General features: G+C 63.2%; 1 protein-coding gene across 1 annotated transcript; it reads left to right on the top strand.

Annotated features, from left to right (window-relative positions):
- The first annotated feature begins 1,285 nt into the window (after positions 1 to 1,285).
- On the top strand, positions 1,286 to 13,792 carry LOC119847664. The gene is given in 14 exon segments (XM_043502062.1): positions 1,286 to 1,862; positions 3,883 to 3,911; positions 3,913 to 3,978; positions 3,981 to 4,074; positions 4,260 to 4,328; positions 4,638 to 4,661; positions 5,203 to 5,280; positions 5,685 to 5,788; positions 6,085 to 6,241; positions 6,327 to 6,531; positions 11,252 to 11,443; positions 11,719 to 11,856; positions 12,273 to 12,471; positions 13,038 to 13,792. Coding segments are annotated over 14 exon segments (1,899 nt in total). The 5' UTR covers positions 1,286 to 1,507; the 3' UTR covers positions 13,227 to 13,792.
- The last annotated feature ends 1,223 nt before the right edge of the window (positions 13,793 to 15,015 follow it).

Raw genomic sequence — 15,015 nt, 5'->3', positions numbered from 1 at the left:
CTGGGCTGATCAAATCTGCATTTAACCTCATTGCAACCCACCGACTGGGGTTTGGGCAACAAAATCTGTTGATCTCCCCCCCCCCATTGGGGAAAGGTCGCCTAGTTCGGGGTGGGCTTCCCAGCGGGACGGAAGGACATCTCCGCCCCCAACACCTTGCTCCCGGAGCAGCGCTCCCTGGCTCCCCCACTGACAGCATTGGCAGAAAGACAGAGTGCGAAGAGAATCATTGAAACATCCCCCAGGGTGGGTGGGTGGGGGAGGGAGACTGGGGCTGGGCCAGCAGGGGGCTGCGGGTCGGGAGTGGGGGCACCGGCAAAGCTGGGGGGAGCCCAGAGTGGGAATAAATGGCATGGGGGGTCAAGATTGAGGGGCATTGACAAAATCCATTCAGAATCCCCTGCAATCCCTAGGTAGCAGCAGCCCTGGCTCCTCCTTCCAGCTTTCTCAGCCCGCACCCTGGGTGCTCTCCCCCCTCTAACCTCTCAGCACCCGCTCTTTTCCCCTGCTCCAGCTGGACGAATGGGACCCCCAGGCCTGCGCTCTCCTCCTCCCTCTCTGTCTCACTCCCGGCAGCCGTCTCTGTCCCTGAGACCCTTAACCTGTGAGGGCAGCGCAGAATTCACAGGTGAGGTTCTTGGGAACTGAGCGACTGGCCCCGATACAGCGCAGCCCGGGGCAGGTCTCAGGCCGTCACGTCGGGGGCAGCTTCACCGCTGGGGACACGGACAACTGAACCCCCCCCCCATCTCCACCTGAACCACTAGACTCCCTTCCCTCCCAGAGCCAGGATAGAACCCAGGAGTCCTGGCTCCCCCAGGGTTAGAACTCAGGACTCCGCCACAGACTCCTGGTGCTACACTGGAAAAATCGCTTTCCTGCTCAGTGCCTCGGTTTCCCCAGGGCACAACGGGGCCTCTGGTCGCAGTCAGAGTCTTGGGTGAGCTCAGCCTGTGTTTGACAACAGGCCTGGAGGGACACAGAGCTGAGCACCTCGCCCACCTCGCGGGAGATCCCTCCCCGCCCACCCGAGGGAGCAGGTTTGATGGGTGTCTCTGTGCCTTCGAGGCTCCTGCTCCCAGAGACACCCTCAAACAGCTGAACCCCCCAAGCCAAGCAGCGCCCCCCTGCCCCCCAGCTCGGGCAGTTCTGCAGAGGGTGGGAGTAGGGAGCCCAGGGCTGAGCTAGCAGGGGGCTGCGGGTCAGGAGTGAGGGGCACCAGCAGAGCTGGGGGGGGTCGTTTTTCATCCCTTTGATGCACTCATTCCCCCCCCCCCACCATTTAAGGGACATATTAATTCTCAGGTTCATGCCTGGCTGTCTGGTTTCCATGGAGACGGACCTCTGAGCCCGACAGCCCCCACCCCCCACTTCTGCCCTTGGCCGGAGCTGCCTTCCTCCAGTCCTGGGTATGTGGGGACCCCTCATCTGGCGCTGAGATGCAGCCACCTCTGCGGTGGGGTGAGGGGGGAGCTGGTTAAATGGGAACCCCTCGTCCGGCACTGAAATGCAGCCACCTCTGGGGTGGGGCAGCAGGCTGGTTATACAGGGACCCCTCGCTGGGACCCAGCCACCTATGGGGTGGGCGTGGCCGGATCATAGCCCTGCCCCCTCCCTTGTGATGTCCCAGCGGGTTCCGTGCTCCCGGCGCTGGGCGATGCCCGTGGCCTCCCAGCTCCTGCTGCCCCTTTGCCTCGGCCTTCTTCTGGCCCCCCGGGCAGCCGGCTGCCTCGACTGCTTCTCCACCCCCCAGCAGCGCCTGCGCGTCTGCCAGATCTTCCTGGGTCACACCAGTTCCCGGCACGTGGCCTGCCTGGGCGCCCTGCGGGCCGCCTTCCAGCCCCATGCCCAGCTGGTGGTGGGTGAGTGGGGCCCCGGAGCCAGGCAGCCGGCCGGCCCTCTGGCCTCACCCCGGCCTCCAGCTGCAGCTCTGTCCATCCGTCTTCCGTTCCCGCCATCCCTTCTGTCTGTCTGTCCAGACCACCCCTGGCTCCGCCCGGCTCCAGCCTGTCCTTCGGCCTCTGCCTCCCCTGAGCCTTTGTTCCATTTCCAGTTCCACCACCTGCCCATCCGTCCGTCCCTCAGCTCCATCCTTCCCTTCCTCCAGCTTAACCGCTCCCTGGCCCTCCGTCCCTAGCTCCATCCTCCCTCCGTCTTCACCCCCATCCATCCCTAGCTCCATCCTCCCTCCGTCTTCACCCCCATCCATCCCTAGCTCCATCCTCCCTCCGTCTTCACCCCCATCCATCCCTAGCTCCATCCTCCCTCCGTCTTCACCCCCATCCATCTCTAGCTCCATCCTCCCTCCGTCTTCACCCCCATCCATCCCTAGCTCCATCCTCCCTCCGTCTTCACCCCCATCCATCCCTAGCTCCATCCTCCCTCCGTCTTCACCCCCATCCATCCCAAGCTCCATCCTCCCTCCGTCTTCACCCCCATCCATCCCTAGCTCCATCCTCCCTCCGTCTTCACCCCCATCCATCCCTAGCTCCATCCTCCCTCCGTCTTCACCCCCATCCATCCCTAGCTCCATCCTCCCTCCGTCTTCACCCCCATCCATCCCTAGCTCCATCCTCCCTCCGTCTTCACCCGCATCCATCCCTAGCTCCATCCTCCCTCCGTCTTCACCCCCATCCATCTCTAGCTCCATCCTCCCTCCGTCTTCACCCCCATCCATCCCTAGCTCCATCCTCCCTCCGTCTTCACCCCCATCCATCCCAAGCTCCATCCTCCCTCCGTCTTCACCCCATCCATCCCTAGCTCCATCCTCCCTCCGTCTTCACCCCCATCCATCTCTAGCTCCATCCTCCCTCCGTCTTCACCCCCATCCATCCCTAGCTCCATCCTCCCTCCGTCTTCACCTCCATCCATCCCTAGCTCCATCCTCCCTCTGTCTTCACCTGCATCCATCCCTAGCTTCATCCTCCCTCCGTCTTCACCCCATCCATCCCTAGCTCCATCCTCCCTCCGTCTTCACCCCCATCCATCCCTAGCTCCATCCTCCCTCCGTCTTCACCCCCATCCATCCCTAGCTCCATCCTCCCTCCGTCTTCACCCCCATCCCTCTCTAGCTCCATCCTCCCTCCGTCTTCACCCCCATCCATCCCTAGCTCCATCCTCCCTCCGTCTTCACCCCCATCCATCCCTAGCTCCATCCTCCCTCCGTCTTCACCCCATCCATCCCTAGCTCCATCCTCCCTCCGTCTTCACCCCCATCCATCCCAAGCTCCATCCTCCCTCCGTCTTCACCCCCATCCATCCCTAGCTCCATCCTCCCTCCGTCTTCACCCCCATCCATCCCTAGCTCCATCCTCCCTCCGTCTTCACCCCCATCCATCCCTAGCTCCATCCTCCCTCCGTCTTCACCCCCATCCATCCCAAGCTCCATCCTCCCTCCGTCTTCACCCCATCCATCCCTAGCTCCATCCTCCCTCCGTCTTCACCCCCATCCATCCCTAGCTCCATCCTCCCTCCGTCTTCACCCCCATCCATCCCAAGCTCCATCCTCCCTTTGTCTTCACCCCATCCATCCCTAGCTCCATCCTCCCTCCGTCTTCACCCCCATCCATCCCTAGCTCCATCCTCCCTCCGTCTTCACCTCCATCCATCCCTAGCTCCATTCTCCCTCCATCTTCACCTGCATCCATCCCTAGCTCCATCCTCCCTCCGTCTTCACCCCATCCATCCCTAGCTCCATCCTCCCTCCGTCTTCACCTGCATCCATCCCTAGCTCCATCCTCCCTCCATCTTCATCTCCGTCCATCCCTAGCTCCATCATCCCTCGTCTCTACCTCCAGCCATCTCTAGCTCCATCATCCTTGTGTCTCTACCTCCAGCCATCCTTCCATCCTCACCTCTGCCCATCTCTCCAACCATCCCTAGCTCCATCATCTCCTCCATCCATCCCTCTGCCCATCTCTCCATCCTTGGCCCCCCGTGGGATGGACCCCAGAGCAGAACCTGTCCCCTCACCCACCCACCCCTTGCCCTTCCCAGGTGTGGCGGAGATGGAGAAGCTGAAGGACGTCTTCTCCAATGTCATCTTCTCTCTGGAGCAGAAGGGCATGGCCAAGGGTGGGTCAGAGCCGGGGTGGGGGCCATGGGGAAGGAGGAAGGGAAAGGGAAGGATGCTGGAGTGGGGGGAGCAAAGAGAAGTGGCTGGGAAAAGGGGAGGGGAGGGATCGGGTGGGGGAAGGGGCTGGAAAGGCAGGGGGAGGGTGTGGGCGGGGGCTCCAGTTCTGACCCCCTCTCCCCCCCAGTTCCCTACCAGTTGGCCGTGCCGGAGGCTGTGGCGCAAATCCAGCCGGAGCTGGCTCAGCTGAAACCAGGTGAGAGGGGGGCTGGGAGCCGACCACCTGGTGTGACCCCCCCACACACACACACAGCCCCTCATGCACCCACAGCCCTGGAACAGGTTGGGGGAAGAGGCTGGGACCCCATGGCCCACCCAGTCCTCGGCCTATTGGGAGCAGGGGCTGAGACACCCCCCCATCCCCCCGCCAGCCGTCCATCCAGTCCCTGCGGGAGGCTGGATCAGCCTCGGCGCCCCTAGAGGGCACCCGGGAGTGGGTCTGCTGCTGCTGGGCCTCATGCCCTGATATGGCCTCACCCTCCCTCCTGTTCCTCTCCCTTCGCAGCTCCTGCCTGCGTCCCGCCCTGCGGTGAGTCCTGACGTCTGGCGGGGCCCCCCAGCTCCGCCGGTGCCCCTCACTCCTGACCCGCAGCCCCCTGCCAGCCCAGCCCTGGGCTCCCCCCACCCCCAGCTCCGCCGGTGCCCCTCACTCCTGACCCGCAGCCCCCTGCCAGCCCAGCCCTGGGCTCCCCCCACCCCCAGCTCCGCCGGTGCCCCTCACTCCCGACTCGCAGTCCCCTGCCAGCCCAGCCCTGGGCTCCCCCCACACCCAGCTCCGCCGGTGCCCCTCACTCCCGACCCGCAGTCCCCTGCCAGCCCAGCCCTGGGCTCCCCCCACCCCCAGCTCCGCCGGTGCCCCTCACTCCCGACCCGCAGCCCCCTGCCAGCCCAGCCCTGGGCTCCGCCCACCCCCAGCTCCGCCGGTGCCCCTCACTCCTGACCCGCAGCCCCCTGCCAGCCCAGCCCTGGGCTCCCCCCACCCCCAGCTCCGCCAGTGCCCCTCACTCCTGACCCGCAGCCCCCTGCCAGCCCAGCCCTGGGCTCCCCCACCACTTTGCTGTTCTCCGCAGGGTACCAGAAAGATGCCCAGGTCTACAAATGCACCTCATGCAGCCTAGTGGACTGTCAGCTCCCCCTGGACTGTCCAGGTACGTGCTGCACCCCAAGTCCCCACACAGCACTAGGGGGCGCTGTGCTGCGGGATTCCCTGCCATTTCCAGATGATGAACCCAGGAGTCCAGGCCAAACCCAACCCAGGGATTCTCTTCAGCCTCCAGAAATCCCCCTTGTGCTTTCAGCTGAACCCCTGGACAACCAGCCCCCCACCCCACCCCAGAGATGGCCGCATCTCAGTGATGAGCGAGGGATTCCCTGCATTGCGGGGTCCCTCTGTAACCAGCCCCCCACCCCGCCCCAGAAGTGACCACATCTCAGTGCTGGGTGAGGGATTCCCTGTGGGGCGGGGTCCCTCTGTAACCAGCCCCCACCCCACCCCAGAGGTGGCCGCATTGCCAGCCCCACCCAGAATCACCCCCGCTCTTTGCCCTGCCAGTGGAGGATGTCTGGAAGAACGAGGGGGAGAGGACGGCTCTGACATGCAGGGTCCCGTTCCAGACCCCCTCTGACGTGCAGCATAGCTGGAAGTTTGCCAGGGACGTGAGTGTGGTGGGTGGGGAGGGTCTGTCTCGTGTGTGGTTGCCTGTTTGGGTAGCAGGAAGACGGGGGCGGGGGGAGCACCTTGGCGGATGGGGGTGGTGAAAGGAAGTAATTTTACTGCAGGGGGAGGGTTTCTGTCTGTCTTCTGCCCCGACTCCATGCCCCTTGCCCCCTACACCCCCTAGTGGCAGCCTTCGAGTCAGCCCAGCCCTCTCGCTCTGCCCCCGGTCCTGAGTTCGATTCCCCTGATGCCTGCCCCCATCACCCTCTCAACTCGCTCTCCTCTGCCCTCCCAGCTCCGGACCCAGGATCTCTCCCTCTTCCGGGACCTGCACCTGGGTGCTGGCTCCTCCCTCATCCTTCGTCCCACGTGGGGCTCGCACCGTGGCACCTATGCCTGCCAGCTAGCCCAGCAGGATGATGTGCTAGCCCGGAAATACTTCTACCTCAATGGTAAGGAGGGGAGTGGGGTCAAGTGGTTGGAGCAGCGGAGGGGTGGGGCTGGGAGCCAGGACTCCTGGGTTCTGTCTCCCCACAGTGACTGCCAGCAGCCAGGGGGCAGAGACGGAGCTGCAGGACATGTTCCAAACCATCCTGCGGTCCCCAGTGGGGCGCAGGGCCGAGGGCCGGCTCCCCGGACTCTCGGAGCTGCTGGCAGAGCCTGACTCGCTGCACAAGAGGACCGTGGTGCTGCTGATGGTGGGGCTGGCGCTGAGCGCCCTGCTGGGCACCCTGCTGCTGGGGTGAGCTTGTCAGGAGCCCTCCGGATCACTGCCATGGGCCCCTCCTGTCTGGGAACCTCCCCCACCACTGCCGGGCCTGACCAACTTGCACATCCAGCCTGGAACTCTGCCCCCACTAGAGCTGACCCATGGACCTGCCCACCCAGCCTGGTATCCAGTTGCAGGGAGTTCCCCAGTCCCCACTTTCCCTTCCTCCACCTACCAAGCCCTTTGTGGCCCTGAACTCCACACCCTGGGGGGAAACCCTGCCCAGCCCCCAAGCCCCACACTGCCCTTCTGGGTCCCAGCTCGGTCCAGTCCCCCTCCATCCACGCACCGGGAGCAACACGCGGAGATGCCAGTGTGGTGGGAGCTGGGGTTGGCCTTCCTCCTCTGGCTTGTCCTCCCTCTGCTATGGCTTCCTTCTCCCTCACTCCTCTGTGCGCTTGAGCTTTTCTCCCTCCTCTTCCCCCCCTTCCTCTCTCACTCCCTCTTTTCCTCTCCTCCTCCTCTGCTCTTCTTTGCGCTCCATCCCTGCCCCCATCTTCTCTCTCTCTCTCCCCACAGGGGCGTCTGTCGCTGGGCCATGGGCCGGCCCTGATGCCCCTGGCCTGGGCGCTGGACTATCCTCTGCTTCGGCACCCTGGGATCTGCACAGTCAATTCTCTGATCAGAATAAACCTAAATTCCAGTCTGAGCTTGGAGTCTCTGTCTGGGCCACCAAAGGGGTTTTCCTGGCGGTCAGGGCTGGCCCGATGCCCCAGGGCGGCACTGGGGGGCGCTGTGCGTCTGGGGGTAGGGCGGGGGGGTCTCCCCTGGCGGTCAGGGCTGGCCCGATGCCCCAGGGCGGCACTGGGGGGTGCTGTGCCTCTGGGGGTAGGGCGGGGGGGTCTCCCCTGGCGGTCAGGGCTGGCCCGATGCCCCAGGGCGGCACTGGGGGGCGCTGTGCCTCTGGGGGTAGGGCGGGGGGTCTCCCCTGGCGGTCAGGGCTGGCCCGATGCCCCAGGGCGGCACTGGGGGGCGCTGTGCGTCTGGGGGTAGGGCGGGGGGGTCTCCCTGGCGGTCAGGGCTGGCCCGATGCCCCAGGGCGGCACTGGGGGGCGCTGTGCCTCTGGGGGTAGGGCGGGGGGGTCTCCCCTGGCGGTCAGGGCTGGCTCGATGCCCCAGGGCAGCACTGGGGGGCGCTGTGCGTCTGGGGGTAGGGTGGGGGGGTCTCTACTGGCGGTCAGGGCGGCTGGACATTTCTGTGATTCTGTTGACACACGTAAGTAGCGGGTGCTGGGGCAGGACCCTGGGGTGAAGGGGGATCCCCCCTGAACGGGGGAGGGGTCAGTCGGGGGGAGGGGTAGAGGGAAGTTTGGGGAGTCTCTCGGTCCCCCTGCCCCCCCGGTCCGCCGCCCCTCTGGACTCGCTGCCGCCCCCCAGTGCCCGCGATGGGGGTGTGCGGGAGGGAGGGAGGGAGGGGAGGGGAGAGGCGAGAGCCAGGCGGTCCCCACAGCCTGGAAGTTCCCACGGGCCCAGGATCTCCTTATATGGTCAGTGACGCGATGCGAGGCGGGGAATCCCCCTCCCCCTCCCGGCCGAGCCGGCCCGGAGCAAACAAGCGCGTGGTCCAGGCGGCGAGAGCCACGGTGCGTCCGGGCCCGCGGCGCGGGGGGGCTGGAGAAGGGGGATCCCGGAGGGGGGCTGGAGAAGGGGGAGGGGGGATCGGGGGGGTGGTAGAAGGGGGGATCGCGGCGGCGGGGGCAGAAGGGGGAAAGGGACAGAGACCTTGTCTGTTGCGGGGCGTCACTGGTTTGCGGGGAGCCCCACGGCAGGGCCCGGCAGAGTTGGGGGGCGGGCTCAGCTGTGTGTGCGGGGGTCTGATCTACCCCTTCGCTCCGGCCGGGGGCTCCGCTGTTGGGGTCTGGGGCCGGAAGCCCAGCAACGCCTCCCCCCCCGGGGGGGATCTGAGACATGGGGGGTCCCCCCCGTCAGCTTTTTCTTTCATTTTCTCCTTCCCTTTGTGTCTCCCCCGCTCCGGCGTCTGCAATTTCCGCATCGGGTGGAGGAACCCCCCCCAACCCCCCGTATGAGGAGGGGGAAGCTATGGGGAAGGGGGCTTGGGGGTGCCGGGGAGCATAGGAGGGGGTGGGGGGCTGTGAGGAGTTGGGGGAGGAGGGGCTGTGGGGTGGGGGGATGGCTTTTGGGGTGCAGGGGTGGAGGAGAGGTTGTGGGGGGAGGAGGAGAGGAAGGGGTGCCGGGACTGGTGATGGGGTGGTGGAGGGAGATGTTATTGGGTGCCGGGGGGGAGGAGAAAAGGGGGTGGGGGCGGAAATAATGGGATTTCCCGGACACCAGGAAATATTTCCAAACAGCCTGGTGTGAGGAAAGAGGCATTGGCCTGGGGACGGGAGGGAGGCCCTTCCTGGGGGGAGGGAGGGGGGATTGGGGTATGTGACCCATAGGACTCAGGCATCCGGGCCACTATCTCTCCCCTCCCCTGGTGACCCTGACATTGAGCCAGCCCATGTGTCGAGGGGGATCGAGATCGAAGGGGGGGTGAGCCGTGTAGGAATTTGGCCCCCCCTTCTCCTCCCAGCTGTTGTTTGGGGGACAGACAGCGACAACCCCTTCCCTACCATGGTCACCCACAGTGGAGACCAGCCTGGGATTCCCCCACCCCACCCCTGGGGGAGCCCTGGGATTTGGGGGGGATAGAAAGGGGGCTTCCCCAGGGCTGGGTCCAGGATTCCCCTTCCTGGGAAGTTTTCTTGAAAGTCCCATAACTGAGAGCAGGAGCAGTGTGTGTGTGTGTATGTGTGTGTGTGTTGGGGAGGGGAGGAGAGGAGAGGAGATTATTGGGGGTGGCTCTGGGTACCTCTGTGAGACCATGCGGCTGTGTAGCTGTATCCTTGTGGCTGTGTGAGTGCATGTCTGGGTGTGACTGTTTATTTGTATGGCTGTATCTTTGTGACTGCATGTCCCTGAATGGTTTCAGAGTAGCAGCTGTGTTAGTCTGTATTCGCAAAAAGAAAAGGAGGACTTGTGGCACCTTAGAGACTAACAAATTTATTAGAGCATAAGCTTTCGTGAGCTACAGCTCACTTCCGATGCATCCGATGAAGTGAGCTGTAGCTCACGAAAGCTTATGCTCCAATAAATTTGTTAGTCTCTAAGGTGCCACAAGTCCTCCTTTTCTTTTTATGTCCCTGAATGTGACTGTATCTGCGTGACTGCATCTTTGTGGTTGTGTGTGTGTATGGGGGTGTCTGGGTGCAATTGTGCATCTGTCTGGCTGTACTTTGGTGATACGTGTGTATGTATCTGCGGTTGTGCATCTGAATCTCTGAGTGCCTATATCTTTGGGAGGGTGTGTCTCTGGGTGCTGGTGTGTATTGATGAGCCTGTATCTGTGATCATGTGTTGGCATAGCTCTACGCCCGCTGGTGTGCGAGTATGTCCTTGTAACTGCGCTACATTTCCCCTCTCCCCTGGAGATAAATGATTGCCAGTTAACTCCAGCTAATTGACGCCTCTGACCTGGGCAGAGCCCCCCACGCACACACACAGGGTTGGCTTCCTCGACTGTGTCTCTGGCCTTGTCTCTAGACAATCGGCCGCAGGGTGTCCCGTTAACCAAGACGGTGCTCAAGGTGGCCACACAGGTAGTGTTTAGCAGAACTACAGCTGGCCATGGGTCAGCGCCGCTGGGTTAGCCTTGGCCAGTGGAGGCTGGAGGCCACCAGCCCTGCGTCCATACCTGGCCGGGGGTGTCTCGTTGCCTAACTCCACACCTGAGCCTTTGGGTGCCTGTACCTCCAGGGGTGTCTTTCCCTCTTTCTGTCTCCGTGTTGGGGGCTGCACGACTGCATGTGTGTCTGTGTCGTGTGTGTGTGCTTCTCTGGGGGTGTCTTTCCCTTTCTGCCTGTGTGTGTGTTGGGAGCTGCCTGACTGTATTTGTCTCTGTGTTTCTTTGTGGGTGTCTCCTTCCTTGACACTGTGTGTGTGTCTTTGTGCACCTGTGTGTGTGTGTGTGTGCTTCTCTGCAGATGTCTTTCCCTCTGTGTGTGTGTGTGTGTGTGTGTGTGTGTTGGGGACTGCCCATGTGCGTGTCTGTTTGTTTCTCTGGGGGTGTCTCTTACCCTGACTCTGCCCTCTCTGCCTGTAACTCTGTCTGCCGGGTGTGTGGGGAGGCATCTGTCTGCAAGTGTCTCTCCCCTGCCTCTCGCCCCTGGATTTCCGGAGCAGGCGGCTGTGTTGTAACCCCCTTGCAACACCTCTGGGCTGGCTGTGGGTGGGGACACCAGCGGGGACAAGCTGTGCCAGGAAATGGGTCACCGGGGCAGGGAGAGGTGATACCGGAGTGATGGACCCATGGAGGGGATCTGATGGGGGGTAGGATGCCAGGGTGATGAGCCCATGGAGGGGATCTGATGGGGGGTAGGATACCAGGGTGACGGGCCCATGGAGGGGATCCAATGGGGGGGGCAGGATGCCAGGCTGGCCATGGGTCTGAGCCCAGCTGAGCAGACTGTTGCTGATGTAATGGGGCTGCAATCCTGCCATGGTTTCCTGACTCGTGGTGATGTCAGCCCCACAAATCCCCTCCCCCCTGCTTGGGTACCAAGGGGCACCCTGCCCCTTGGAGCAGCTTTAACCCCTCACTGCCCAGCGCTCCCCTGGGATCCAGCCCCTCAACCCCCTTGAGCCCCATTACCCGACCTCCCCAGCGGCTCACCGGGGTCCTGTCCCCCCGCAGGACGAGCCCTGCCCGCGCCATGAGAGAGGAGGTGGAGACGGGCGCCCGGTTCCTGTCACGCCTGGTGAACCGGCATGGCCGGCTGGACAAGGGGCTCATGGAGCAGTTCAGGGAGCGCCTGGCCACCATCCTGCAGGAGAGGTACTGCCAGCACTGGTACCCCGAGAACCCTGCCAAGGGGCAGGCCTACAGGTACGGGGCCCGGGCGCGGAGGGGGGTGGCGCAAGGATCGGGGTGCCCGCTCACACAGCCGTTTGGCATAGCCAGGTGCACCGCAGGTGGCCGGCAGGTGGAGCAAGTCACAGGATGGGGGCAGCCGGTGGCGCCGTCCATGGGGCTGCGTTGCGGGGCCTTATGCCAGGCGGGTCAGTAACACGGGCTGGAAGGCTGCAGCCTGCTGGGGGTCCTGTAGGGCCCCGGATGCTCTGATCCCCACCCCCCCGCACTGACCAGCTCTCCCGCCCCAGGTGTATCCGCATCAACCGGAGGCAGCGGGTGGATGAGTCGCTGCTCCGAGCCTGCATGGGCTGTGGGCTGGAGTACTCGGAGCTGGCACTGCCGCGGGAGCTCTCGCTCTGGATCGACCCGGGGGAGGTCTGCTGTAGGTGAGCTTCCCCCCTGCCTCTGCCCTCTGCTGGTTGGGGTCAGCCCCCTCCCCAGCTCGCGGAGCCTCTGCTGCCTCCATCCGGCAGGGGACAAAAGCCCTACCACCGCTGCAGCACCTGGAGACTCGCCCTATGGCACGGCCAGCTGCGCCAGGACTCCTGGGTTCCCTGCTCCGCGGGGTCCCCCTTCGTGCACATAGGGCTCGCAGTGCTCCCACTGGGCACTAAACCATGCCCCATACCCCTCTAGGGGGAGCAGGCTCTGCTCCAGCCCCAGGGTGGGAGGCTGGCTGACTCAGGGGGGTGGGGGGTGGCGGCATGGGGCCCATTGTGGGCTAATGGGGCCATGGTCCCAATTTCTAAAGCATTCTCTCCCCCCCCGCCCCACCCTGGGTGCACCTGCCCCCCCAACCCAGATTCGGGGAGAACAGCCAGTACTTCATGGTGAGCCCCTCGGAAGGGGGTGGCAGCAAAGGGACCCCGGAGCCCGAGACGTCAGACTATCACTCGGAGTCGCCGTCGGAGAGCTCCTCGGAGGACGAGGGATCAGCCCGGCCCCCCCCGGCACCGGCACCAGCCCCAAGCAGACCCGCCCTGCGGGAGCCCGGCAAACAGGTGATGTGTGAATTGGGGAGGCTGGCTCCCCATGGCCCATTTGGTGCCTGAGGTGTGTATGGGGGGGGTCCCTGTCCCTGCTGAGAACAGGGCTGAGACCCAGCAAACTCATCACACACACGGGGCTGCTGAAGGGATGAGCCAGAGGGGCCTAGACTCTGTGCCCCCACAAGCCAGCCGGTCCACCTGCTTGGGGCTGGAGCAGAGCTGGTGCCCCCTAGAAAAAGGCCCCATATCCCATCCCCCAAGCCGTGCCCCTGCCCTGGGGACAGGTCACAGCAGATGCCCCAGAGGTGGCTGCATCTCAGCACTGGGCGAGGGGTCCCTGCATAACCAGCCCCCTTGCCCCACCCCAGAGGTGGCTGCATCTCAGCGCTGGGCGAGGGGTCCCTGCATAACCAGCCCCTGCACCCCACCCCAGAGGTGGCTGCATCTCAGCACTGGGCGAGGGGTCCCTGCATAACCAACCCCCATGCCCCACCCCAGAGGCAGCCACAACTCAGCACCAGACAAGGGGTCTCTGGATATTTCGGACTCCTGCTAAGGTCTCTTTTCTCTCCCTGCAGGCCGCCGAGTTGTTCTATGTCCCGGCCCCCATGTGGCTCCCCTGCACCACCCAGCACCTTGTCAGCTACATCCCCACCTACCAGCCCCTCACCTTCTACTACGTCAGCGTCGGAGCAAAGCCCGCGCCGGCGAAGAGATCCAACCCTGACCGGCTGCGGCGCCTCACCCACCGGGCTGCCAAGGCTTAGGGGCGGAGCAGGGAGAGGGGAGAGCCCCCAGCCCCTCTCCCTCCTGCCCCCACATGCCTTCACCCCCCAGTGATTTCCACCACGCTCTCAGGCTGAGACTGGGTGGAACTCATCACAGCAATACAAACAGCGCCACCTCGTGGCCACGCAACAAGCCAGGCTGGAAAGGGCTGGAAGTCGGGGATGTCCTGCCCCCATCCCCCCACCCAGCTGGTATCTTAAGGGTTAACAGACTCTCTTCTCGTGCAGGGAGTGCGGCCCCATGGCCGTGGGGCTGAGCCAGTTGAGACTTGGTGTCCTAGGGGACCGTCTGCACGGGCAAAGCACATGGGCAAACTTGCTACGGAAGGGAAGACGGGCCTGGAAGCCAGGATGCCTGGGTTCTATCCCCAGTGCTGGGAGGATAGTGGGGGTCTAGTGGTTAGAGTGGGTGGGGGGGCTGAGAGCCAGGACTCCTGGGTTCTCCCCCAGCTCTGGAAGGGGAATGGAGTCTAGTGGTTAGAGCAGAGGGGGCTGGGGGCCAGGACTCCTGGGTTCCATTGTCAGCTCTTCTGACCAGCTTCTGGTAAAAAAAAACCCAAGCACACTCGCGTGCACGCGCGCACACACACACAAAACCACCGAATCTGTGCCTCAGTTTCCCCATCTGTAAAACCGGGATGATAACACTCACCTACCTCAGATTGGTGCTGCAGTGCAAACAAATGCAGGGGCACTTTATAAAGGCTTTTTCCATGCTGCATTGCTGGGCAGGGGAAAGGATTATTCTAATGATTTTAATATATATGCTGTAAATAGGAGCTGATGATTTAATTTATGGAAGCAAAGAGAGCTATTTAGCAGGGAGGGGCAGGGCGGAGGGGTGGGGTGTTTAATGCCAAATCTATTTATACAAGGTTTTTTGGAAAAAAAAACAAAAACAAATCCTTTTTCTGTAAAAATTCACAAGTGCCTATTAAAGAGACCTTTTTCCTGGTGATGCAGGAAACTGTGTGGGTCGGCGGAGCGAGTGGGGCTGGGGTGTGAGGGGCTGGGCGATTATTTGTGTTATGCACCAGCTAGCGGCCCTGGGCACGGCCCGGCCCCCAAGTGTGCTAGTCGCAGCACATTGTTACTGCTATTGGGTATATTATGGTGTGGGGGGAAGGCTGGGAGCCAGCTCTTCTGGGGTCTCTCCCCAGTTCTGGGAAGGGAGTGGGGTCTAGTGGTTAGAGCAGGGGGGGCTGGGATTCCTGGTTTTATTTTAGGGTCTGCTCTGGGACCTTGAGCAGGTAATTTCCCCCTGTTCTCTGAGGACATCCTCCCCCCCACACACACACACCTGTCTCTAAAATGTCCCAAAGGGGAAAAAAAAATGTAGGAAATGTGAACAGGTGAGATTGGGGCCAGAGCAGCGGCACCGCTAGATTCAGCCACGGGAGGGAGCCAGTGGGCTATGTATGACCTGCCTGTGGCGAGCCTGGGTGCAATTTCCAGCTCCTCCAAAGAAAGCTCCTTCCTTTGGCCTGTGGAACTTGCTGCCACTGGATGGCGCTGGGGGGGGAGGCAAGATTCCAAGTGGGTTTGATGCTCCATCCAGAGAAGATCCAGAGTTAGAAGAGCTCGGGGGGGGGGTCCCCCACAGGACTGGACCCCTCAGGGTCGGTGAGGGTCCTGCGTCATCCCTGCTCTTAACTGCTACAGCTCCAGTCTAGGTAGGTTCTTCGCCCCCTCTGTGCCCCCACCTCACCCCACCACCATCTCTCTGGATGGTCCCCAACCTCGTCCTCCGTCCTGGGCTCAGCTGATC

This window comes from Dermochelys coriacea, chromosome 24 (genome assembly GCF_009764565.3).
Source record: "Dermochelys coriacea isolate rDerCor1 chromosome 24, rDerCor1.pri.v4, whole genome shotgun sequence".
Lineage (NCBI taxonomy): Eukaryota > Metazoa > Chordata > Testudines > Dermochelyidae > Dermochelys > Dermochelys coriacea.
This window is presented reverse-complemented; position numbering and strand designations above follow the sequence as displayed.